The sequence below is a fragment of the Canis lupus genome, chromosome 34 (assembly GCF_003254725.2).
Source record: "Canis lupus dingo isolate Sandy chromosome 34, ASM325472v2, whole genome shotgun sequence".
NCBI lineage: Eukaryota > Metazoa > Chordata > Mammalia > Carnivora > Canidae > Canis > Canis lupus.
The window spans coordinates 150,699-177,896 of record NC_064276.1 but is presented as its reverse complement, the minus strand read 5'-3'; the positions used below and the strand labels follow the sequence as shown (position 1 = coordinate 177,896).

At 46.5% G+C, this 27,198-nt stretch overlaps 1 protein-coding gene across 2 annotated transcripts; it reads left to right on the top strand.

The window, feature by feature from the left end:
• Positions 1-170: 170 nt before the first annotated feature.
• On the top strand, positions 171-26,758 carry OTULINL (OTU deubiquitinase with linear linkage specificity like). Of its 2 annotated transcripts, none has more exons than XM_025451189.3 (8): positions 171-322; positions 18,661-18,820; positions 18,910-18,941; positions 19,042-19,133; positions 19,892-20,041; positions 22,026-22,154; positions 23,064-23,333; positions 25,022-26,758. In XM_025451189.3, exons 1-8 carry the CDS (start codon positions 241-243, stop codon positions 25,193-25,195), a joined length of 1,089 nt encoding a protein of 362 aa, XP_025306974.1. In that variant the 5' UTR covers positions 171-240; the 3' UTR covers positions 25,196-26,758. The 2 variants fall into 2 exon arrangements, with proteins under 2 accessions (XP_025306974.1, XP_025306975.1); XM_025451190.3 differs by lacking the exon at positions 171-322 and adding an exon at positions 1,020-1,331.
• Positions 26,759-27,198: the final 440 nt, after the last annotated feature.

Genomic DNA, 27,198 nt, shown 5'->3' with positions numbered 1-27,198 from the left:
CCACCCGGCCCCGCCCCGCGAGGCCCCGCCCCCGGCCCCGCCCCTCCCCGTCGCGGCCTCCCATTGGCTGCCCGGCGCGTCAGTCGGCGGTCTCCGGGGTCGCCGCGCGGCCCGTGGCGTCCGCTCCCCGCCTCCCGAGCCTCCCCGCCGTGGGGAAGCGGTTCCTGGCGCCGGCGGGCGGCCGCGGTGTCTGACTGACCGACGGGGAGGCTCCGCGCCCGTCCGCAGCGCGCGGCCTGCATGGCGGCGCGGAGAAGCCCCCCGCGGGCGCGGGCGCGGGCGCGGGCGCGGGAGCGAGAGGGTCCTCGCGGCCCCGCCGCAGGTGGGCCCCGGGCCGGGGGCGGGGCGGGCCGGGCCGGGGCGGGGCGGGGCGGGGCGGGCTGTGCTCCGCCCGGGAGTCGGCGCGGCCCGCGGGCCGGGGTGTGCGGGTTGGGGGGTGTCGCCCCGCCTCGCCTCGCCTCGCCTCGCCTCGCGTCGCGTCGCCTCCGAATAGGAGCCGTGCGGTCGGGGCAGAGCTGCTTGGGTCGGGGCTGCTTCCCGGGCAGGGAGCCGCGCTGCGGCGGGGCGCGCGGGGACGAGGCAGCCGCTGGGGCGGGCCTGCCGCCGAGGGCCGAGGGCCGAGGGCCGAGGGGCCGAGGCGGCCCTCGTGGGGCCCGGGCTGCGGTCGGCGGGGCGCGGGGCGCGGGGCAGCTGACGCGTCTCGCGCTCGCTGGCGGAGGAGGTGGCCCTCGCCTCCGCAGCGGGCAGGACCTGCCGACCGGCCGAGAAAACGGACTTTTGAGCGAAGACGTCAGCGGGGAGCGGGGAGCGGGGAGCGGGGCGGCGGCGCTCGAGGGCCGTGGCGGTGGCGGTGGCCGTGGCGGTGGCGGTGGCCGTGGCCGTGGCCGTGGCCGTGTCGGGCGCCCGCGTCCCTCCCCGGCTCCCGCGCGCCGCCGCAGGCCCCGGGCAGGAGAAGGAAGCGGCTCCCCAGCGTGGAGCACGTGCCCGCCCCGCGGAGGGGCCTGCTGCGGAGTGCGGGCGGCGGGCCTGCTCACACGCAGAGTTGGGGCCCAAGGTCCTGCCGCGGTTATGGGAAGTTGGCAGGGGCCAGGGCTGCTTATTGATTGGGGTTCTCGGTCCCGGCAGGAACTCTTGCTTCACACCTGAGCTGTTGGGTGTGGTGGAAACAGGGCGGCTCTGGGAGTCAGGACGCGAGTTCTAGACCTCGCCCTGCCCAGCACTGGGCGCCTGGAAGCCGCGGCCACTATCCTCATGGATAAGGACCTTGGGGATCTGATCTGTAAGGCCCCTCCCAGCCTCGAATTCTATGATTGACCTCAAAACTTTGGAAGGTGAACTCATTTTTCAACCTTTCTGCACCTTGAATGATGATAGACTTAGCTAAATATTTCGTCTGGGTGTATTCATTTGAACTTTCTATGATGTGATTTTCTTTCCTCTCCTGGCCTTATTTGGGGAGGGAAAGCCACCTGGAAGTGGAGGTGGGGCTCAGCAGCAGAAAGTGGTTGGGAGGCAGAAGGGTGGAGCTTAATGTAATGGCCAGGAATTTTTCTTTCCAATGCGTTAAGTCAAAGTGTGCCAACACGGGTGAGCCCAGAGAGAATTCTTTCCTCAGCTCCAGCCTATGGGGACCACACTTGGTGTGCAGCACTGGAAACATGTGATTCAAGGATCACGTTATGGAAAACTTTGGTTTTTGTTTTGTTTTTTTTTAAACATAACCTGTAACCTCTGAGGACTTAGCATAGTTTCCCTTCTTTACAGGTAGTGTTTCGGGGGAAAAGGTTTTAAAGCATTTGCCAAAACTAGGGTGGGAGCAAATTATTTTTACCCATGCCTCTTTTGATAAGAGAGACCAAGCAAGATTCACTTCTGAGGAAATAGCAAGTGCTAACAAGTCACACTTGACAATAAAAACCAAATGGACAGCAGCCCACAGAACAGGTAGGGATGGAAAGAATTTTCTGGTATCCATTTCTACTCTTTTTAAGTGTTTGGATATTGAGAATCATGACCTAAACATCTGTGCACAGTATTAGGGGAAAGACTGCCAGAATTGCAATATTAGGCAGGGAAGTGGCACCCAAGATCTTTGGTGCAATGCTCCAAGGCCCCAAGACTGGGGAAGAAAGAGGAAGCGGGAAGACTCACCCACCAGAGGAGCAGCTCAAAATCCCCAACATACCTTTGGCAGTCAGGCATTTGAGGAGGGCATGTGTGCCCCATATTTTTCTTGGCCTGTTTTGCCTCTGGCCAAGCCTCTAAGTCATTAACTGTTATGATTAGTTCAGACTGCTGTGCTTCTTCACCAAAAAGACTGCAAGTTTGTAGCCATGCCCTGGGGAACTCCAAGATGCCAGGGTTGCTATCCCTAGGGGCTAGCCTGGGGTGGCAGGAATGCCCAGTGTGGACTGGGGGACCCATCAGCCACATCCCCTCCCTCCCACTATATATAAAGCATCTCTGCTTTTTTTGTTTGTTTGTTTGTTTTGTGTTGTTTTTACCCCCTTGCCTTCCTTGTTTTACATACTGTTCTGAGTAAAGTTTTTTTTGTTTGTTTGTTTGTTTGTTTGTTTTTAATTCATTCATGAGAGAGACAGAGACAGAGGGAGAAGCAGGCTCCATGCAGGGAGCCCGATGTGGGACTTGATCCCAGGACTCCAGGATCATGCCCTATGCTGAAGGCAGGCGCTAAACTGCTGAGCCACCCAGGGATCCCCCTGGTCTGAGTAAAGTTTTGTTTGGAAAAGAGCCTAATGCTAAACAGAAAGTTTAGAAATAATGGTAATGGCCAGTATTTTATTTTTATTTTTATTTTTTTATTTTTTTTTTAAGATTTTATTTATTTATTCATAGACACAGAGAGAGAGGCAGAGACACAGGCAGAGGGAGAGGGAGAAGCAGGCTCCATGCAGGGAGCCCGATGTGGGACTCGATCCCGGGTCTCCAGGATCACACCCCAGGCTGCAGGCGGCATCAAACCGCTGCGCCACCAGGGTTGCCCTGCCCGGTATTTTTTAAATTTTCTGTTGTCTATTCCATAGAAAGGGCTTAGAACTATACCTGGCCCACAGTAAGCACTCATCATGAGTTCATTGTTATTTTTATCTCTATTTTGTTGATAACAAGTCACATACAACTTGTGCAAGATTTCCCACTTTCCATGTAGACTTTTTTACTAATTAAAAGATGTGTTCCTCAATATTATGGAATACATTATTCCAAAGCTGTTCAAGGGTGACTTTATGTACAGAGCAGATGTTTCTGGTCCACCCAATGCAGTCTTTGCCCCATTCCCTTGGGCAATCCTAGGTACCACACTTGGTATGGGTTGACAGGTGAGTTTACCTGGTGAGCACTTCTGTGTTTAAAGGGAGAGTGGGCAAATCAGGACAGCTAAGAACCAGGCAGCTGGTCCATGGCAAGAAGAGTGATGGGGATTGTGGGGACTCATACATTTCCTCCTCAACACAGACTGCAAAGGGGTGCTATGAATTGTGATCTCATTCTAGAACCAGTGCCTTCAGAGACTCTGCCCTCAAGGAACTGATCAATGGGTGAGAGGGGTGCTGGCAGTGGTCAATGCATCCCAAAGAGGAGAGGAGTGAGTAGCTGAGGTTCTTTGTGTGTTGGTTGTAACCTTAAAGAGAAGTATTTTCCAGCTTTAAAAGATAGTTTGAGAGCTTAGGAACAAAAACAAGCAAAACCCAAACGCTTCAATTAAAAGCACAACACAATGTTTAAAACCAAGTGGTCCATAGCTGGTATTTTTTGCCAGCCTGTTTGGCCCACTTTGATACTTTTACGTTTCTGTGAGATAGATTCGATGCCAAACGAAATGTAAATGTTGGTACCAGGTGCTTTGGCCAAGTAGAAATCCTTGATTGACATAGTTATGAACTCGAAAATGACCTTTCACCTGGCTTCCTGGAGCGGGTGGGTGCTGTCTCCTGGGCCTGTAGCACCACTGTTGTCCTTGCGACGGAAACTGGGCATTTGGGTTCTTCTCGTGGTGTTGGCCACGGAGACTGCCCATGGAGAGTCTTATGTCCTCTTTACAACCACCACGCTGATGCTCCGAGTGGTTATGGATTTTGCTCAGAGTTTCAAGCTAGTAAGTGGTGGCCAGGATTCAAACTCTGCAGCATGGCTCCACCTAAAACTGACTCTTCATCATCCACCTCTTTTGTCTCCTGAAACACGGTTCAGGGTTATAATTGAGAGCACTCTAGTCTCCTGGTTCCCTCCCTCCGTTTCAGCTCTTCTCAGTTAAAGTTGGGTTATCATTTTAATACCCTAGTGTTGCTCCACATAACTCACAGGTCTGGGGTACAGAAGAAGTGAGATTATGAAAAAATGATCAGGATTGAGCCAAAATTTCCAATATACGTGGTTGCTTTTTTGTAGCTATGAAAGCCCCTGTGTCTTCTGGAGAGGAGTGAGTGAGTGATAGCGCCTGAGTATTTGACCTTTGCCTCTTGTCCACTTGAATCCCCTGGTAAATGTTCAGTTATCTAAAAAAAAACCTGCTCTCAGAATGGAGGTTTCATACACATTTATTGATTTGTAATTAACTTAGTGGAAGACAAGTAAATGTTATTTCACAATGAATCGACAGAGAAAACTTTTTGTTTATGCACTGGTTTCGCCAGTAATCTTTTGTTCTGGTCATACCCCATTTTATGACTTTCTCATTTAATTGGAGCCAGAAGAGGCAGGTGGCATCATGTTTAAAATAAGAGGATGATAAAATGCTTATGTGCACTTCCAGGAGACTAAGGACTATTGTCTCTTAGTTCCATTGCTGGGATTCTCAAGTAATAAACAAAAATCTCAGAAACTCTCGCACATAAAATGCCATGCCGTGAATCTCTGAATTAAGAATTTCATAGGTTTTATTGTTGATTCAACCATGTATCAATGACTTTGAGTCTGTGGGATTGTTGGATGGTAGCTATATAGTGATTTAAAATACTGTATTAGCTCTCTCTCTGCTTGCTCTGTAATTGGCTTTTATGAACATTAGGGTTAGTCTTCTAGCAGAGGGAAAAGTAATGTAGTTGGAAGTTAGTTTCTCAAGAGACTCCCTCCCCTTCAATTTAGAGAAGTGGGATCTCATTCAACATCAAGGGTTAACCGTGGAAAAAAGAGAAGCAGGGGCGCCTGGGTGGCTCAGTGGTTGAGCCTCTGCTTTTGGCTCAGGTCGTGACCCTGGGGTGCTGGGATCGAGCCCCCAACCCCCTGCATTGGGCTCCCTGCTCAGTGGGGAGTCCTCTTGTCTCTCTTCCTCACCCCTACCCCATTGCTTGTGCTTTCTCCTCTCTCTCTTTCTCTCAAATAAATAAATAAAAGCCTTTTATAAAAGAGAGAGAGAGAGAGGGGCATACTGGCTTCTCGTGTTCCTGTCCAGCTCCCTGCTCTCTCGGGGCTGGGGACAGCTAGCCACAGGGGGTGCAGGCCTCATGGATTGGGGTGGGGGGGTTGCTCGGGGTGGGAGCTCTTCAGGTAGTAGTCTTTGAACAGCTTGTGTCTCTCCCCTAAGCCAGGGCAGAGAGTTGCCAGAGCCTTCAGTCCCCCAAATTCAGGAGAAGTGAATAAATTCCTTCTTGCATGGTACATCGTGGGCATATTTGTGGACTTGTGACGGGAAGACCTCACCTTTCCCGCGAGGTCTACAGTGACAGGAAAACTGAGGGCTTTGTGTCTCCAAGTCATGTGTCCCAGGTCATTAGGACAGATTGAAATGCCTTGGAGGAACCAGGTCAGCTGACAGGAAAGGGAAATGGAAGAGGTGGGAAGCCAGCACTGGCGTGGGGCAGGATGGCACTGATGCCAGCAGATGGTTCAGCTCTTTGGCATGTTACTTGGCATTTTAAAAATGAACTTGGAGTTCTAGCTAAGGACGAAGTTGTCCACTTACCTTGAAAAGCAGTTGTAGCCAATGGAATTATAAACGCTGGGTCCCTCGGTTTAGCGCCTGAATCGGTATTAAGACTTGGGCAGATCAATTCCTTCCCCTGCAATCTGAATTAGAGAGAAAAATCATTTGAACCAAAAGAGAGTTTATGAGATCAATTTTATCCACAGTGTCTTTGGTTTTTAAATATTTACTAAACTCACTTTTGTTAAGCTCAATGACTGTTATGATATGGGACTTGTACAGCCAGTGCTTGGTGACTGGTGCTATCTTGTTCTTCATGTTTTAATATTCCAATGTATTCTCCTATTTATGCCTCATCGATTGATTTGTTTAAAATGTGGAGCCTGTAACCTCCAAAGTTACAATTCTCCTTCTCCCTCCTTCCCAGGCTCCTCCTAAATTAAAAAAAAAAAAAAAAATTCTTGCTGATTTTAGAAACTGGTCTCCTCCAGGAAAGCCCTGCTGGGATAGATCTGTAGACTCAGGCATGTACTTACTTTGGAGGATTGGAGTAGTTGCTGGCATTCGTGATGGTCTCATGTAACTTCTGTATGTGTTCAGAGCATCTTTCCTGTGGTGCAAGTTTTGCGTAATGTTTTAAGTGTAGTTGAACTTCAGTTGTTTCACAACTACTTAAAATTCTGTGCCTCAGTGCCCCAGTGTGACTCCCCCTCCAACACAACTCTGAAACAAATGAACATAAAGAGGCCTTTGGTGGATGAAGGGGCCTGGTCTCATGTTTGTTCATAGGAAGCTGAGGTCCAGAGTCGCTCAGCTCTCTAGGACCAGACTGTGGGTTCCTGATTCCCTGGTGCTGGCACATTTCTCTACCTTGAAGCCATCCCACTAGGGCGACCACTTCACATTCTCATTTCCTCCTTTGTATTTACATGAGTGTAAGGGAAGAGAAAACACTGGTGGCTCCCTGTCTCTGACATACGTATCCCAAGTTAGAAGGGAGCACCAAGACAGAGGCTGTTAAGATTACGTATGATGTAATAACGGAGCAACCCCAAATAAGTGAATCAAGTTTATTTCCCTCATGTCAGAGCTCAGAGGTAGCTCTCTGGGACTGGGATGGACTCTTCCCACTTCATCTCCACTGTGTATGGCTTCCATGAGTAGCTCCTTCATGGTCCAGTCTGTCTGTCAAACATCAGTTGCCACACTTACATTCTAGCTAGGAGGGAGGAAGAAGGACAGGGAATACATCTCTCTTAACAGAACTTCTGGAGATTGTATATAATGCTTCTTAGAATTCACTCACACAGCAACACCCAGGACCTGGGGGGATGGAACATAGCCTTTATTCAAGTTAGCCATGTATCCAGCTACAAGTCAGGAGTCCATTTCTATGGAATGAGAGAGAACGGATATGAGGGAAGCTGCCAGTGTCTGCCATGGAACCCCATGGATTGGATCCTGATTACATGGATTCATTTTACTTCTTCAACAAATATTTATTAACCATCTATCCCGTGCCTAGGCACTAAGAAAGCAGAGAGAAAACAGACACAATCCCAGTCCTTAAGACGTTTACCTAAATAGGGAGACAGACAGACCCTGATCAAACACAGGCACAGTTGTGTAAACCGTGCTAAGTGCCTCAAGGGGAAGGGACTCTGTGTACTGAGGGAGTAACGAGTAACAGGGGCTTGAGCAAGCCCTGGGGTGGGAATGGGTCAGAGGCTTTGCCCCAGGAAGTGACATAGGAGCTGACAGCTGGAGAATGAGTAGGGTGGAGGGTGTTGCAGGCAGAAGAAAGAGCACAGGCGAAAGGAGGCAGGAGGCAGGAGCAGCGCTCAGGGAGGAACTGCCGGCCAGCCCTCTTGAGCAAGAGGCAGCTGGGAGAGAAGGGGAAAGAATCAGGGTCAGGCCTCATGGGGCCCTGCAAGGAGGGTGACCACCATCGACTTGCCTGACACGAGATTGTCCTGGGACATGGAACTTTGAGTGCTAAAACTGGGAGAGTCCCAGGCGGGCCAGGATTTATTGGTCACCCTTGCTGGAGGCTGCAGGAATACTTGGGTTCCTTAAATATTAATTTCAGCCAAATCCCTCATTAGATGGGCATTGCTCTCAGCCACAACTGGCTAGTCAAAGTTGCCCCTCCTGTTGGTACAAACACCAGCCACACTCTTTGTGGTTGGATCGCATGACCAGTGAGACTGCCTGGCATGAATTGTTCTAAGAGGAATTTTAGAAAATTCATTGGCATGTGATAGTATATTATTTGAGATAGCAAAACAGCCCAGGATCGAGGAAGCCCGTACTCCATGGTGGCATTTCTCAGTGCTGCCAGTACATTGCAGTCACCTGGGAACTTAACAAAAGATGGAGCCCCAGCCCAGGAAATCAGAAAATGTGCAGGTGGACCCAGGGCAAGGGCTCCATCCTGGTGGCCCTCAGGCGTGGGCATGCGAGCGGATCGCTGGGGATCTTGCAGAACACAGATGCTGCTTCCATGGCCCGGGGATCTACATTTCTAAGAGCCCTGGGTGGTAGTGATATTGCTGGCCCTGAGACCTCCAGTATAGTGTCTGCAGTGTTTGAGGAGTTTGTTTTGATGCCACTGGTTTCTTTTCCTGGGGAGACCTGAAAGACCACGGAAAGGTGCTTGGGTTGGTGAACGGAATGAGGAGGAAGGCTCAGAAGGATAGGGATGCTCCACTTGGTGCCATCAGGGGTGGGCCCATCTCGACTTCCTAGTTAGTTGGTTCCTAGAGCTTGTGGGTTGTATGATGCGTCTGGTTCCTGGTTCCAGAAGAACCGGCTCCCTGTAGCTTCTGGCTAGGATAGGGAGACAGTTAATGATGTATCATTACCTCTCTCACACCTTGTTTAGAGGCCTTTCCAGCTCACTTCACTGGCTGCTGGGATTCATGTCTTTCCTACAGGTAAGAAAACCAGAAATAATAATAATAAGAAAAACCAGAAATATTTTTAAATAGGAGTTGACATACCCATTGAATGCAAAAAAGCAACAAAACCCCAAAACAACCAAACAAAAAACATCACTGGCTACAGGGTGGAAAAAGGTTTGGGGAAGGGAAGCCAATTAGAAAGATAACCATTAGTGACAGAGCCCAAATGTGTCTGATTAATGGAAAAATCACCCCAGGGCAAAAATGAAGAACGGTTCATCTGAGTGTACTCTTTGTTCTTTCTCAGTCACATTTTGTAAGTGATTTGCATTAGAGGTGGAAGACAGGCTTAATCTTTAAAGGTCTAAGACTTAAGAGTGTGCCACCAAACCCTGGCAGTTTGAGGCAGTGAACCAGGTCCAGGAACATGAAGGTTAGCGGGGACTTCAGTCAACTCCTAGGTGGAAAGCACAGAGCCTGCATGCATGGTGACCCCTTGCTTCCCTTCCCATGTTCAGAATGAACTGAAAGGTAGCCACAGGAGTCAGAGACTTTATTTATTTATTTGAAAGAAAGAGAGCGAGAGAGAACATGAGCAGGAGGGGCAGAGGGAGAGGGAGAGAATCTCCAGCAGATACTACGCCCAGCACAGAGCCCCAATGCAGGGCTCCATCTCACAGTCCTGAGATGGTGACCGGAGCTGAAATCCAGAGTTGGATACTCAACCGACGGCACCACCCAGGCGCCCCACAGTCAGAGACTTAAAATGTCAACTCAATAATAAAACCCACACGTCCTACTTGTGTGGCCAGATGGGGTTGCTGAGCAATGCCCTGAGCTCAGCTTACTCCTAAAGGTCAGGCCCAAGGGCATCTCTCTGCCAGCAAAGGAGGAGGGGCCAACCTGAAGGGGTTCCCCAAACCTACCCTCAGACCAGGCGCTTTCCCTCGGGAAGGAGTCAAGTGAGAGAGGGCTGGGCCCAGGGCGAGAGCTAGGTCTCCAGGAAAGCCTTCCTGCTGGAAATCTGAGAAGGGTGGGATGAAGGTGCCCATCCCCTGTCTCTCCCTTCAGAGGTTAGGGAGACTTCCTCCAGCAACAGGTCTAAAGGCCTTTAAGTTGATGGCAGCCTAATTGTGAGTTGATGGCTTTTTCTTTCTGGGCTGTACAATACTAACTAATATAGTCTTAGGCTGCATATGTATCCTTTGAGTGAATCATCTAGAACAGGGTTTGGCAAAGCACTGTCCCTGGACCGAATCTGGTGCCACTCAGTTTTTTGATGGCCTGTGACCTAGGAATGGTTTTGACATTTTTTAATGGTTGGAAAAAAAACATAAATTCAATTTCCTAACATGTGAAACTTATATGAAATTTGGACTTCAGTGTTTGTAAATAAGTTTTCTTGGAACACAGCCCTGCTGTTTACTGTCTAATAGTTACTCTAATTGTCAGGGCTCATTTGAGTACTTGGGACAGAGGCCAGATGCCTGGCAAGCCTTACTCTTAAATACTCTTTGACCCTATACAGAAAACTTTCTCACCCCTGAGCTAGAATGAAGGAATGGTCAGGGTTTTATGTTGTCTCCTGGGTAGGTCACACTCAGGACGTTGTGTTCTGTCTTGTGGCCTCACTGTAAGTATGGAATGGGTTCAGAGGGGAGTGACCTGGATGATGAAGAGACCCCCACCACACACCCCAGACTGTGTCGTATGAGGACTAGTTGAGGATGTTTAACGTAGAGCAGAAGCCGGCACAGTGCAAATGATCCTGCCTTATGTCCAGGCTTGTTGATTGTTTTGAATTCTTGGAAGAGAATTGCTCCAGGAAGGCAGGTTTGAGGTTAATTCAGAGGGCACTGACCTTCAGTTAGAACATGTCGTTCAAGTTCAGACTTCTACTCACATTCTCTGGGCTCCAGCGTCTTCACTTCAGACGTGAAGAGTGTGAGGCGACAGCCCATCACATGACCAGGTCCACAGTGAATTAAGATTCAGCTTTCCCCTGAGAGGTCTTTTCAGGCCAGTGGGAGAACACAGTCATGAGTATGTCTAACTAACCTGAAGCTTGGCTGGATTGCAGAGGGAGCACTGGGTGGGAGTGGAGTGCAGAGGGAGCACCAGGTCGGGGGGTGGAGTGCAGAGGGAGCACTGGGAGGGGGTGGAAGGCAGAGGGAGCACCGAGAGGGGGTGGAGTGCAGAAGGAGCACCAGGAGAAGGTGGAGTGCAGAGGGAGCAGCAGAGGGAGCACCGGGTGGGAGTGGGTGGAGTGCAGAGGGAGCACCAGGTGGAGGTGGAGGGCAGAGGGAGCACCAGTTGGGGGGGTGGAGGGCAGAGGGAACACCTGGGGGTGGATTTCGCTCTATGCGGGGCTGTTGAACTCAGCCCCTGGAGAACAAGGGTAACTCCAGGTCCTTCCCCCACAACCTCCTGAGATTCTGTGAAAGACTTGAGGTTGTCATGTAGAAGAGCAATGCGGTGTGTTCCTTGTGACTCCAAGCGATAACCTTCCCGGCTGTGGTTACAGATCTGACCACAGTGGCCTCTTGCTCAGGAGCTTTCCCGGATCTTCATGTCATATCAGCTTCTCCAACAGGATCTTAAGGCCCTGCTGCTCTACCCTTGTTCCTCCTTGTGAACCCCCCGGGGTCTCCACTCCGCCTCAGGCCTCAGGCCCTGCTAGGTCAGGTACCTATGTTGCCTCTGCTGGGGAACCGTGTTTCTTTGGAGCTTTGTCTTGGTGGCACCCCAGACCCAGGAGGACAGGCCAGCCTCGTGTTCACAATTGTACCATCAGCTCTTGGCCCAGTGCCCAGCCCACAGGAGGAGCTTAATCTATATTCCTAGAATAGTGATAGACTTTGGTCAATAAAGAGAACTATTCCAGAAAAGGAAATGGTCTGCCACCAATGGGAGGGCATCCCCACCCCCAGAGGTGGAGGGGAGGTTGTAGCACAGGCTCAGGCGGCGCATCCCATTTGCAGAAGGCCTCGGCGGTACCCATCCATGACTTGTGTTTAACGTCATTCTGACCCTCTGTTATCACTGATGGTCTTCTCAGGTGGGGAGATGTTTTGGATCCTTGAAGCTAAGTGCCTTGTCTGAGGTCCTGCAGCTGGAATATGGCAGTTGAGCTCATTTCCCAAGTTGGTGGATAAGGTGGTCTGGAGTGCTGGGGTTCCCCAGAGAACACCTTCCAACCCCTATCCCACGGGCAGCTGTTGTGTTTTTAGAGTTTGAAGGTTTCAAAATCCCCTACACACGATTAGAAAATTAAACTTATCTTTTAAAGTGAAGGGTTGCAGTTACACCCCTCAACTTGTCCCCAGTGGAAAAAAAAACAAAAAACAAAACAAAACCTCTGAGCTATGACATTATTACGCACGTACACACGTGTGCACACATGCACACTCCTGTCAGCATTTGGCAAGGAGCAGTTTCCTGCCGTCCTCCCGGACAGTCCATTGAACAGGAGCCTTGCGTACCATATGCCGGGTCCCGTGGGGCTGTGCTAGCAGCCCAAGTGGGTTGCACAACAGGGCTACAGCTGGATGTGTTACTGGTCATGACTTTCAAAATAAAAACCCTTCACTTGGTGGCTCTCTTCCTCAGGGATACTGATCTTGCACTTTTTGCTTATAGTACTTTACTAAGTGGAAGGCTGTCATTTCTTAATTGAGGAGAACTGAAATGTAAAAGACTTTGAACCTTACAGTTCAAAGATTGGTTAAGAGGACTTTTTCCCAGAATATTTCCTCCATAAGTGATATGAAAATACACAGCTAACCTATGAATTTTCAGGAACCAAGGCCATTTAAATCCAGTCCTTCACACTGCTGTGCAGATTTTTAAAAATTCTCTAGTACTCTCCTGGATGCTCCCCATGACTTAGAAACCTTGCTGGCCTCATAGGATTTGTTCTACACGTTTATCATTCTGGTTGCATACCAGTGTTTTGTTTAGTTTAGGCTAATGTATATTACTTTGCTTTGTTCTTGAGCCTCTGGGTTCTCAGAACTGACCTGTGAGAGCTGACCTCCAGGGAGATGGAAGTCTGTCTGCTACGTGGGCATCCGGCTCAGAGGACCTTCTGTTTTACTTTTTTGTTTTTTAAGATTTTATTCATTTATTTTTTATTATTTTTATTTTTTTAAGATTTTATTTATTTATTCATGAGAGACACACAGGGAGAGGCAGAGACAGAGGCAGAGGGAGCAGCAGGCTCCATGCAGGGAGCCCGACGTGGGACTCGATCCCAGCACCCCGGGATCATGCCCTGGGCTGGAGGAGATGCTTAACCTAGTGAGCCACCCAGGCGCCCTGGGCCTTGTGTTAGTCCGCGTCCCTGCAGAGAGACCCCCGAAGCCAGGGTGTGCTGATCCCAGGGAGTGCAGGCTGTGCCCGAGCCAACCAGCAGCCATTGCTGACAGGAGGGCATCGTTCCACTGGAGCACGAGCTCCTTGAGGACAGAGCATTTGTCTTGTCAGTTCACTGCCTGTCAGGCCAGGGTGGGGGAAGAAGTATCAGTGAGGAGGGCCCGGCGGGTGCAAGGGAGGCCTTCCCAGAGGCCCTCCTGTGTCCCCTGTAAGATTTGGGCACCTCCCTCCCTGCAGCACTTCCTGCCCTTGATTAGGAAAACCTGAAAGCCACGTTCACGTTTTCAAAAGGGGGCAGTGTTCCTGCACTCAGCTCAGAAGTATGGAAAGCTTACCAACACCTGTGAAATGCCTGTGCCTCACTTTGTCACAGCCTCTCTGGCCCTTGGACCCCCTTGTCCTGGGGAGTGTGCGGTGCGGGGGCCTTCCCACCGGCCCCTTGGCTTCCAGATCCGTCTGTTTAGGAGTGTCCCAGCTCCTGCCAGTGGGCCAGACCAGGCTGCTGAAGTAGCGGGGAGAGCGGTTGTAGTCCGGACATTAAATCCGTATCTTTGGTCTTAAAGTTCTTTAACAAGATGATGTTAATGTGTGTGTTTCTTCTATCCTGCTGCTCTTGGACATCTGGATTCAGTCGCCTTTCCGGGTCTGGGGCCAGGCCCAGCTCCCCGCCCTGGCCCCCTGGCTCACCCCGATGGGCTTCAGGAGCGTCAGCAGCCTGATGCTCTGTGTGGGGAGAAGGGGCCGGGGCCGCTGTCCCATGAGCAGATTGGGAGGAGCGGAGGTGGGAAAGGATGGGCTGTCTGGGCCGGGGACACCACCGGGAGTTTTGGGGGCCAGGGAGCCCCTGCAGAGTTTCCCTCAGGAGCCCCCGCCACTCCCCCCAACCCCCACCCCCACCCCCCGGTAGAACTGCCATCAGATCAGTTTCCGGCCCTTCAGTGTCTTTTGGTTTTATTTTCAGGGTTTTTTTTCTTTTTGGTTTCCTGTTTGAATATTTGAATTACTTCAGCTCTGGTACATTTTAGGGAATGGAAAAATTCTAAGTAGAATTATACCACAAAAAGGTGGCTCTCTGTTATGTTTTGTTTTTGGTTCTAGACGTGGTCTCACCTGCCACATGTAGGCTGAGTGGTGGCAGGGGAGGCCTTGTTGTCCCACAGCCGCCGTGTTGACTGCGGGAGGCCCTGGTGCCATTCCTTGGGGTATTGTGGCTGGCTCTGTGCGCTGGGTCTCCCCCACGTGGTCCTGCTGACCCAGGCGGCCCGGGAGACCCCGTTAGTGCACTTTCCAATAAGACCACAGGGCACGGTGGCCTCTTTTCAGCCACCACCCAAGTGGTCCATTCCAAAAGTACTAAAACAACATTTCCTTCTGTGTCTCTTGATGACCGTGAAAGAGGACCAAAGCCATGATTGTGACGGAGCCTCTGCTCTCTGCCCTCCTTGAGGTCTCACTTCCCAGAGATGCTTCATTGCCAGAACCTGCCCCCTCCTGCATTTTGTGTCTAGCCCTCAGCCCTCTTTGGACTATGTTCAACGACCCATTCCCGGGGTGGGGGCGGGTAGGTCTCTTTCTAGGCTGTCAAGGTAAGCATCACCCAAGCCCGGGTCCTCTGGAGCAGGGGAGGGGAGGCTGGGGGTTGGGATATCCCTGCTGAACTCTCCCTGCTGGGTGCTGGGTGGAGGCACCCTAGTGAAGGGCCTGACATGAGCAACTTTTCCCCCTCCACTGTATTTGGGGAAGTGAGATTTGCCTCTTGAGGTCATCAAAGTTGTGATGGCAACAGTATTCGAGAGGCACCTCATTTGCGGTGCTCTTGTCCATGGCTGTGGCTTGGGAGTTGTAATCCAGTTACTGACTGACACACGTCGGGGGCGGGAGGATGTGGCTTTTCATGATCATTTTAGAGGGTCTCAATTCCACTTGCTATAGCAAAGCTACTTTGAAGACGGATGGTGATGTGTCAGCCAGCGGCTGGATGGCCCAGGGATGGCCACGCTGCCCTGCCTTTGAATCCCAGCTTTATGGCTTATGTATTCAGTCTTTCTCTCTCCCTTGCAGCTTCCTCATCTGCAAAATAAGGGTGGTTGGAGTAATCACAATCAAATGATGAGCATGGACTGGGGACTCGGGGTCTGCCCTGTGGCCCTCAGCATGCCTCCGAAGCATTTACAGGGATGCTCCCAACAGCTCCAGAGGCCACGGTGCTCCTCACGCTGCAGGAAGGACAGCAAGGGCTAGTGGCATGCAGGACTCCCTGGGGGTCAGGCCCTGTCGCGCCTGTTTCTACCCCAGGCTGACATGGAAGCTTAGGGAGGTGAAGCCCCTGGGGCATGAGCAGGGCTGGGAGGGGAACAGGATGGGATAGCATCTTTAGGAACGGGGTGGGAATTCTTGCAAAGCACATACGATGGCTCTGGCATATAGCAAAACTCAGACTATAGCTATTTTAATTACCTGTGAAGCCATATATTCTCCTACTAAAACATTGCCCTTCCCCTCCTTAGATGAGGAAGCCCTGCTCCTCATAATATTGTCATACATTGTATGAACACATCAGTATTGCCTATAAGCTGCAGCCACTCACATGGGACTTCAGGGTTTCCGCCCCACCTGCTCCCTGGCACCCACACCAGCCCCCATGATTATGCTCCCTGGCCCTTCTTGGTTTAAGTCACTTGACCAAAAACCATGCCAGTTAGGTAGAGGGACGCCAGGAACTCAAGCTTGTATTCTAGGTTTGTGTGGGAAAGGCTTACTGAGCCCTCACATGTTTGTTTGTTTTTCTGTTAAGTTGATTGTATCTCGCTGTCTTGGGTTGGAGGCGGGGTGTAGTTTCAGGATGAGGGCAGGAGGCCAGGAAAGTGGTGTGTGTGTGTGTGTGTGTGTGTGTGTGTGTGTGTGTGTGTAGGAGTCAGAAGAGCTATAATCTGTATTGGATCCCGTGGAGGCCCTGGGCAGCTACCAGAGAGGCTCAAGCTCAGGAGAAAGCTCCAGTTTAGGGGCTCTCAAATCAAGTAAAGGCCCTGACAGTAACTCAAAGGATGCCAGCGGTTGGTTAGAGTCTGTGACAAACGAGAGCAGCATGCCCTGTGGAGGAGGCAGCAGCCAGACCCCGCCTCAGTGACTTCAAGCCCTCCAAGTCTGCACAAAGATGAGCACCAGTAGTGGGAGGCAGATGCTCTAGAAGGCTCTTCCTAGAAGAAGAAGCAATGTGAATGTGTTCCTACAGAAATGCAGACAGTGAAATCACAACAGGACTGGGATTGAGGGAAGTGCAGGCATTCACACATGTGATGAGGGTGTTAACTGACGGTTTGGTTTGGAAGGCACTTTGGCAATATCTGTCAAAACTAAAAATGTACACACACCTTGACCCAGAGACTTCTCTTCTTGAAATTATCCTAAAAGCTACTGTGAGTCCACAAGGACCGTTGGAGGATAATGTCTGTCTCAGCAATGTTTGTAAGAGTGAAAAATGGAAAATAAACCATATATGATGGTCTGTCTTTATACTGAAATATTATGCATTCTTGGGACGCCTGGTGGGCTCAGTGGTTGAGCCTCTGCCTCCAGCTCAGGGCGTGACCCCCCGGGGTCCCAGGATCAAGTCCCGTATTGGGATCCCCGTGGGGAGCCTGCTTCTCCCTCTGCCTGTGTCTCTGCCTCTCTCTGTGTGTCTCTCATGAATAAATAAAATCATTAAAAAGAAAGAAATATTATGCATTCTTTAAAAAGAAAAATGTAGATCTATATATAGTGATGTGAAAAGATGTCTACTTTGAAGAGATAAACTGTAAAATCATGTATAATATTCTACTTTTCTAGAAAATGTTTATAAATACATTAAAAGAAGTTATGTATCACCTAGACAAAATTCTAGTTCTTCCTGAGTTTAAGGCTTTACTAACAGTATTTGCATCTGTCAGAATTTTTACAGTCAGAAAATCACTTGAACTAATAAAAATCTAAATTACAGATGTAAAGGCAGTATAGCTTTACATTTTAAAACAACTCAAAAAGTTGCACTAAATATCTAGGCAGTAGTAAATATATAATGAACAGCTAATGAATTATTCTAGACAGATAGTACCTGTTTTTGAAAATGTCCTTTTAAGTAGTTTAAGTATGTCTCTTCTTATTTACTAGTAACTTTATTTCTGTTTTGGTGACTTTATTTCTTAATTTGCTGGTAAATTCTTTCCTTGTGAGAGTTTAAATGTATATCAAATATCTATATGATCAAAAATGCTAAAATTGGGGCATCTGGCTGGCTCAGTCGGTGGAACATGTGATCTCAGGGTCATGAGTTCAAGCCCCATATTAGGTGTAGAACTCACTTAAAAAAAAAAAACAAACTAAAATTGTAGATCCTGAATTGCTGAGACTTTTACTATAGTTAATTACTGGAATTTTACTAAACCTTGTGCCAGGGAGGGAACTATTTCACAATGAACCTGGGAGGTTTGGCCACTGTTCAGAAGTTGCGTTCCTCATTTATACTTCAGCATTATACATGCTCAAGCATAATACAATTGGGAATCAGCTGCACATGGGAAAATATTGTAAGTACACAGTTGACCTCTCTAGGCTCATTCACTCTCTCTGGTCAAATCAGGAATGGAAGCGTATATCATAAGCCGCACATCTGTCCCCACTTCACTGCTGTTCTAAGGGGTCCACTTCCTGAAAATGATGTCCAGCCCACCATTTGAGTCACACATTATGTGTGAAGATGATGCCATCTGTTATGTTTCATAATGATTTAAGAATATACAAGTGGGCAGAACCATATGGTCGTGGTATCATGGGGGTCCCCTGGTGTCCAGCAGAATTCCTGGAACCATTCTTGGATTCAACAGGTAATGCAGCACAGTGCACAGACACACTGTGTTGGTTCTTAAATAATTTCATCCCATCTTGCCCCGGTGAGTCAGTATTTTCCCCAATAGTGCAGCCAAGACAATTCAGAGTTAGAGAAGTTAGGTTTCCTGCAGTCACGCAGCCAGGGCAGTAGGAGAGGCAGGTTTTGGTTCGAAGGATTCTGAAATCGATATTCTTTATGGTTATTTCTTGTAAATTCTGTGGAACAAAGATATTCCTACATAGAACACTGATTATAGGAGAACCAGGTATTGTTTTACTTTTCAGGTTGAATTTTTGAATGCTTTAAAAATTGTTTATATAATCGGGACACCTGGGTGGCTCAGTGGTTGAGCGCCTGCCTTCGGCTCAGGTTATGATCCAGGAGTCCTGAGATCAAGTCCCCACATTGGGCTCCCTGCGGGGAGCCTGCTTTTCCCTCTGCCTATGTCTCTGCCTCTCTCTCGGTGTCTCTCATGAATAAATAAATAAAATATTCATTAAAAAAAAACCTTTATGTAATAAGTGGTAGACATTTTGCAGGTAAAATTAGCCAATATATTTTTTCCCGTTTAAACAAAACAGACTTGTGTAATTGTGATGTGCCTTTTTTTTTTAATTATTAATTATTTTTTGTAGGAAGTGACCAAGTTTACTCCTGGATGCTAGTCACCAGCCAAGCTTTAGGGACCGTGTGGAGAATAGCAAAGGGGTCAGTGATGCTGGCAGCTTCGTTTCTGGTGCCTGCCCTCTGCTACTTCAGGAGGATGCATTATGATTTAGGGCACTGGCTGAAATGGTGGGTAGTCATATCATCTTCCCGTTTAACAAATAAGCCCTTGCTGTTCAAAGTAGATTTTTGATACCGTTGTTCCCTTTATCTTTTAGGTGGATTGGATATCTGCAGAGAAAATTCAAAAGTAAATATTTTCATGTTTTCCTATTTCTAAAGTGCAGAGAGGGTTCGAGAAGGGTGAGGAAAGGGAAGATTAACTACCTTATATATTTGATTTGGTCCAGGGAACCTCAGTGTGGAGGCGGAGGTCGACCTACTGAGTTTCTGTGTGAGAGAGTGGAAAGGAGAGACGCCACGTGCCAAGATGATGCGGAAGGTGTGTCTGTGGGTCTAGGTCACGGACGATGCAGAATATGTGTGTAAGGTCAGGAAACAAACGTTCCATTTTGCTTTATGAAGCCCAAAGATCAACTAGCACCAGATGTTACACAAGAAACAATCGTGGCTCTAATGATAGAGCCAAGCAGCTGCCACACAGTGGCTTCAGGCTGTCAACTAGAGCCTTTGAGGACTTGGATGAGGACATAAAATATTTAGGCTGTAATTTCAGGAAATCTGAGGGTGGCACTCTTTTCAGCTTCCCCTGCCAGGCCTATGGCCCATCTCCACATGCAGGGGAGACTTCTGTCCTTGGAGGGATTAGGCACCTGGTTGTAAAAGATTTTGAGGATTTTTTGAATTGCCTGTTGGACCAGTCTTGGTATATATTCCCAGCAGTGTGCTCTAACCTTGTCAGCAGCAAGAAAGTTTCAGGTACTTTTTAGCATGTTCTTAATGTATATGGGTTTTTTCCTTTTCCACCGTGGTCAAGTTGTAGCCATCATCTCCCCAGAATGACATTTCCTGGCCCTGGGCTTCCAGGAGTTTATCAACAGAAAGAGCAGGATGTGGACTTAGTCCACACAAAAGTCACTTTAAAATGATATGTGGTCTACATTCATAATTTAGAATTGTTTTCATTTCTGTTGCCCACTTTATTTGGGAGTAATGCCTCACTGACAATATGATGAATTCATTTTGTTTATTCTCTTATCCAGAGGAGTCGAAAACCAACTTTTTCTTTTGTGCGGACAGGCTTGTGAGGAGCTGTTTTGGCGGCATCACATTAAATGTGTCCGGCAAGTAAAGAGAGATAATTATGCTGCTCTGAGGTCAGTGCTGTTTCAGATATTCAGCCAAGGCCTCTCCTTTCCATCGTGGATGAAAGAGAAGGACATCGTGAAGGTACGTCCGCACACGGGAGCGTGGGGGAATGTCATACTGACAGGGACTGCAGTGCGCATGGCAGGTCTTCCATGGGCAGCTCTGTGTCCTGAGACTGAAGGACACTTCAAAGGCCGTACCCTGTCCATCTCAGAGAGGCCATCATACTTAGTTTCGTTGGTTTTTAATGCCATCTTTTCTCAAGAAGGGCATCTGTTGTCCATAAGCAAGGTGGTCTACTAAAATTCACTTTTTTACTCTATGCATATTATTCAGTTTCAACAAACACATAAGAGCGCTCCAGACATTCCCCCTTATTCCTTTATAATCAACCCTTCTCACCCCTTGCCTGGGGCTACCATTGATTGGTCTTATGTCCCTGTAGTAGTTTTGCCTTTTCCAGAATATCCTTTAACTGGAACTATGCAGCAGGGAGCCTTTTGAATCTGACTTCTTTCACTTAGCAAAATGCATTGACATTCATCTGTGATCGGTGAATTTGTAGTTCATTCCTTTTTATTGTTGACTGGTATTCTTGACATGAGTACGACACAGTTTATCCCTTCGTCACTTGAAGGACATCTGGATTATTTCCAGTTTTTGACGACTATGAACAAAGCTCTTATAAATATTCCCATACAGGATTTTGTCCTTTTAGACAAATGCCTGGGAGTGATTCTTGGGTCATGTGGTCTAAGTTCCATTTTCCAGTGTGGCTCTGCCAATTTGCATTTTCACCAGGAATGTGTAAGAGTTCCAGTTGTTCCACATTCTAACCAGGATTAATTTGGGATTTTTTTTTTTAGCCACTATGTACGTTGGTATCACTGTGCTTTTAGTTGGCATTTTCCTAGTATGGAAGGATGACTGTCTTTCCGTGTACTTATTTGCCATCTATATTATCTTCTTAGAGAAGTATCTGTTCAAGTCTTTTGTCAATTTTTATTTTTTAAGTTTTCTATTCATTTTTAAAAATTATTTCTACTTTTTACTTTATTATTGACTGAACTCGGGAAGTTCTTTATATATTCTGAGTACAATGATTTATCAGATATGTTATTTGCCAATATGTTTTCCCAGTCTGTGCCTTCTTTTTTTTTCTTTTCATTTTAACAGTGTAAGGCAGTATATTCTTTTTTTCCCCCTAAGGCAGAATGTTCTTTATGAACAACATGAATTTTTATTTTGAATGTAGGATGTTTAATCTAGGATGTACATTTAAGGATAGAGGAACAAAGAAACATAAACTATATACATATATGTAGCTATATGTGCTCTATTTCCTTACCATTTTTTAAATTATATTTGTTTTTTATTAGCTTCATTTTATCTAGCAAGTGCTTGTGCATGGTGTGCTAGGTCGGCTGCTAGTTGCTGAGGATACAGAATATGACCAAGTCTTTGCGCTCCCCAAGCTCAACTGGGCAGGAAAATGAATTAGATCCCTTCACTGGATCAGAGTCTTATGTACTCTGAAATGTACATATGTACTTATGTACTCTTATTTAATCCCAAAAAGAGTCCTGTAAAGTGGGTAGTCTTATTCTTGATTTATGGTGGAGGGTGAGGCTAAGAGGGTAAATAATCTGCCCTGGTTGAGCTGTCTCTCAGCTAGTGAGTCAGAGTGAGGTTGGGACCCCCTCATTCTAAAATCCACATGCTCCCTGGTATGCGAAGGTACTCTAGTATGGTCTAGGTAAAAATAATTTCTAAAGGTATATACCTAGGCATTTTGGGAAGGGTTTTATGCAGAAAGATGGTTTTCATAGACATAATCTTTATGTGGGTTTTTACCAGTTGTAAAACTGTAAATTAAGAATACAATCCAAATTACTTAATCCACAGATCTGAAAGAAGGAATTATATATTTTTATTCAACTGTTGTTATAGTGTTTTTAAATGGAGACTGCTAAGTGAGATAAAATCATGCACTGTGACGTGTTCTAAATCGTGTGTCACAAATGTTGAGGTACTAATCATGGTTGGAATCTACTTCCTTTTCAAGCTTCCTGAAAAACTGCTCTTTTCACAAGGTTGTAATTGGATCCAGCAATACAGTTTTGGTCCTGAGAAGTATACAGGTTCCAATGTGTTTGGAAAATTGCGTAAATGCGTGGATTTATTGAAAACACAGGTGAGCATTTGGGAGAAGAAAAGACTAGGAATGAAAGCACACACCACAGATATAGCGACTCTTCTCTGGTAGGCATGTCACTCGATGCCACATAAGGAGACATGTGGCCAGGAGCACCTCTTCTAGGAACTTACGATTGGCTTTCCTGTTCTTTTCACCTTCCAAATAATGAATGAGCAATGTCGTACATGATGATTAGACCGGTTATGAATTAAGGAGGGCTTTGTGGGCTGGCCAGGAAAGCTTAACAGTCATTCACCTATTTCCCTCTGAAAGATGGGGTGCAGGGTCCAGAGAGGGCACTCAGAAATGCACTTCTAGAATGTGACCTATGAATAGCTTGGGCACAGCACATTTGCTGTGATTTGAACTAAATTTGTCCTGCCTTTTAATCAACACAGATTTTGAATTGTTGAAATAAATCCACCCTGGTAAATACCATAACATTTCTGTGCTGTAGTTTCCTGATCTGTAAAACTTATATATGAATGGCATGTCCTCTGCACAGTTATGTGAGGATTCAGTGAGTTAATACATGTGGAGTGCTTTAATCTCTGCTTGGCACCCGGTGAGTGGTAAAGAATACTAGTTAGTACTATGGTCTCTGGAATATCTTCTGTGTAACCAAACTATGTTAAGCTGTCTTAGGAAACTAACTTGCCTGATATTTTACCTACTTGGTGGTGCTTTTTTGAAAAAATATTTCATTTAAACTAGTTTGTTATTGTAAAGGTAATATATACTTGTGATTTAAAAAAATCAAGGTGAAAAAGATATAAAATGAAAAGTTAAAAAGTTCCCCTATATTAATCTTTGGTTTATTTTTATAAGTACTTTAAGAATTGTGCCATGGGTGTAGGAAGGAATTCGCCTTTACCCTGTAAATGTCACTTTTATATCTATTTTTAGTGGACTGAATTTAATGGAATTAAAGATTATCACAAGAGAGGAAGTATGTGCAACATCCTTTTTTCTGATCCTCTTCTGGAATATAAACTGTATGAAGCTTTAAAGTTTATCATGCTATATCAAGTCACTGAAGTTTATGAACAAATGAAGACTAACAAAGTCATTCCCAATCTTTTTCAACTCCTGTTTTCCCGGGAAACATCCTCTGACCCTTTAAGCTTCATGATAAACCACCTGAATTCTGTGGGCGACACATGTGGACTAGAGCAGGTAATTGGGGCTGAAGAATCCTGTGTGTTTGATTCAGGACGATACTGGCAGTACTTGAACACAGGCACTTAGAGTTTACTTTCAGTGGTGATAAAACCCACTGCAAAGAGGTAGTGGGAGGGGGCGCCTGGGTAGCTTGGTCAGTTAGGCATCTGCCTTTGACTCAGGGTATGATCCCAGGGTCCTGAGATTGAGCCCCACATCGGGTTCCTGCCCAGTGAGGAGTCTGCTTCTCCCTCTGCCACTCCCCCTGCTTGTACTCTCTCTCTCTGTTAAATAAATCTTTTTTTTTTTTTTTTAAAGGTAGTGGGTTGATACTATTGCTCCTTATTAAAGGAGGAAAAGAATAGATTTCACTGCTCCATGCTGTTTGCTGTGTGTCTTCCAGCCACGCAAACAGGGAGCACCAGTGCTGGAACCCTTTCTAACCTTTATTGTGCTGCTTAGATGGTGGCAGGTTCTCCCGCAACAGAGTTTAACCAAGAGAAAGTCCAGTTAGAAAATGACATGAAGTTTGGGAAATCATTTGGTTACTTATTGCAGATAAATAGAAAGTATTTTTTTAAAGATTATGTATTTATTTATTTAACAGAGAGAGCAAGAGAACAGGAGCAGGGGAACAGCAGAGGGAGACAGAGAAGTAGGCTCCCTGCTTAGCAGCGGGGCTCCACCCCAGGACCCCGGGATCATGACCTGAGCCTAAGGCAGACACTTCACCAACTGAGGCACCCAGGCACCCCTAAATGAAATTATTGAAAATTTTTAGGGGTGTGTGGCTGGCTCAATTGAAAGAGTGTGCAATCTTGATCTTTGGGTCATGAGTTCATGCTACACATTGGGTGTAGAGATTACTAAAAACAATAAATGAACTCTTACTTAAAAATTATTGAGGTGCACCTGGGTGGCTCAGCAGTTGAGCATCTGCCTTTGGCTCAGGTCGTGATCCCGGGGTCCTGGGATCGAGTCCTACATCAGGCTCCTGTGGGGAGCCTGCTTCTCCCTCTGCCTGTGTCTCTGTCTCTCTCTCTGTTTCTCATGAATATATAAATAAAATCATTAAAATAAATTATTGAAGAATTTTAAAACCAGGGGCGCCTGGGTGGCTCAGTGTATCTGACTCTTGATTTCAGCTCAGGTCATGATTTGAGGGTTGTGAAATTGAGCCCCGTGTGGCTCTGCACTCAGCATGGAGTCTGCTTCTCCCTCTGCTCCTCCCTCTGTTTGTGCACATGCTCTCTCTCTCTCAAATAAGTGAATAAAATCTTTAAAAAAATTTTTCAGATCCAGATAATACTTTTTTTATCCCCATAGAAAAGAGATTTTGTTTTGCTTTGCTCTCTTTGGCAATGCACAATAATTTTTATAAAAGTTGATTAAAAAACTAGTTGGAAAGCAGTGTGATTTTTATTTTTGCAAGCACTCCTTTATTTTTTATTAGTTTGTTTGTTTTTCCAAACAGCTTTTTCTTGTAATATTATCAGGCTAGTCTACAAAGATGTTCCTCTCCCTTACCCTGCCTTTCACATAGTGAGCATTTGTTCCTGATTGTGGCCGCTCAGTGGTTCATGTGTAGGTCTGTGAATAAACACATGCTCCATAAGCTGCAGGAGAACACACTCCCTCCTCCTCTGGTGGGGGACAGGGATTTGGAAGTGTGTGTTTGTGACTTCTTTTTATCTCTTCTCCAGATCGATATGTTTATTCTTGGACACTCCCTTGAAATAAAGATAAAAGTGTTCAGGTTGTTCAAGTTTAACTCCAGAGACTTCGAGGTCTGCTACCCAGACTTGGCACCCAGGGAGTGGCCAGAGATCTCCCTGCTGACGGAGAATGACCGCCACTATCACATTCCTGTCTTTTAAGTCTGGTGTGGGCTAGGCACCAGCTCTCACCAATGACAGTGGTTACACTTTCAAGTAAAGTCCAGCTGGAAAACTAAAGCTAGTGTTGTGGCCATTGAAAGGATGAGGACCTTCTTCTCTGGAATGGCAGGTGCACTGGACCCAGAGGTGTTCCAGTGTTTTCCAGCGAAAAACCAGCCTCACTGATATATTTGCCAGTTGATGGTTTTACTTTGTTCATATGGGCTCTGGTCATTTCACACGTGGCAGGCCTTTAAGGGCACAAGTATGGTAAATTTGGGCAGTACAACAATGTACAGGAAAAAATTTGAGAGAAAAAGAGGAAAAGGACTAACCAGGAAAGAATTTGTCCCTAACCTTGACATTCTCATTAGGAGCCTCATCGTTGATTTTGGATCTTCATAAGCATGGCATTGTTTCAGAAGCATTACCTTCCCCGGAATCATTATGGTGTATTGATTTTCTAGAACCACTTGATTAACTGTAAAAATCGTGTGTGTGTGTGTGTGTGTGTGTGTACAGACATATGCACATGTGTATACATTGTATAGTTTAATGCTACATATATGAATACATACTCATAATCACTACTTTGTAATGTTGTACAATTTGTTTTATATTGCTTTACATTTTTTTGTTACTGTTGCATCTGGCCAGTCCACTCTGTTTTATATGGATAAAAATGATTAATTCTGTAGATTAAGGTAACTTAATGATGACAGTTATAGAACTATTATATACAAAACATTAAACTGTGGTGTATTTAATGTGTATTGACACATGTATTTAATGTGTGGTAGGTGGAATCATGCCGCCCCCACACCCCACCATGTCAATGTCCTAATCTTCCGAATCCGTGAATATGTTGGGCAAAGAAGAATAAGGGTGCAGGTGGAATTAAGGTACTAATCTGACCTGGAAATAGGTTATTTTGGGTTCTTCAAGTGGGCCCAGTATAATCCCAAGGGTCCTGGGAAGAGGGAATTGGAAGAATGTCAGAGTCAAAGGAAATGTGAAATACAGAACAGAGAGAGATACAACACTTGGCTTTGAAGATGGAAGAAGGAGCCATGACCTAAGGAATGGGGGTTGCCTCTGAAAGCCAGAAAGGGCAAGAGAAGAATCTTCCCTAGAGCCTCCTCCAGAAAGAAACGTGGCCTTGCCAACACCTTGATTTTAGCCCAGTGGAACCCATGTCAGATCTCTCACCTACAGAACTGTAAGATAATATATTTGTGTTGTTTAAGTCACAAAATTTCTGATAATGTGTAAGAGCAACAATTGATAACTAATATACTCAAGCTAATAATTTTTGGTCATCTTTATTTTGGAAATACTTTTCTAGTTAATTTTGTTAATCTTTATTTTGAAGGTACTTTGCTAGTCTGTTGTGAGTTTCAGTAAATACAAAACAACTTTTAAAGGATCTTGGCCAATGATATACTACTTCAAATGTACAAATCCGTTCTAAGAGTGACTTACTAATAACATTTTTTATGCTAATGTTTTCTCCCATTTTCATACTGTTCCCACTACAGTATAAATAAATTAAGGGATGTTAAATACTATGGTCTATGAAAATAACATCCAGGGGAACCTGGGTGGTGGTTAAGTGGTGATGCGTCTGCTTTCAGCTCAGGTCATGATCCTGGGACCCTGGGATCGAGTCCCACGTTGGGTTCCCTGAGCCTGCTTCTCCCTCTCCTTCTGCCTGCCACTCACTCCCCTGCTTGTTCTCTCTCTCTCTCTCTCTCCCAGTCAAATAAATAAATTCTTTAAAAAAAGAAAATAACATCCCGATTCTTTTGTACTGAGGATAATCACTTGTGCATAGTACTTAAGCCAGATGTCCAGTAGTACATTGTGCTGTGCTTGCTGTCATTTCGTTTTCTGGTTGAAGAGTCAGAAAGCAATCTGCTCAGACCAAGGGCCTTTGAACACAATCTTGTTAGCCACACAAAACAAGAGGTTTTATGTTTTTTGTTTTTTAAATAAGAGTTCTT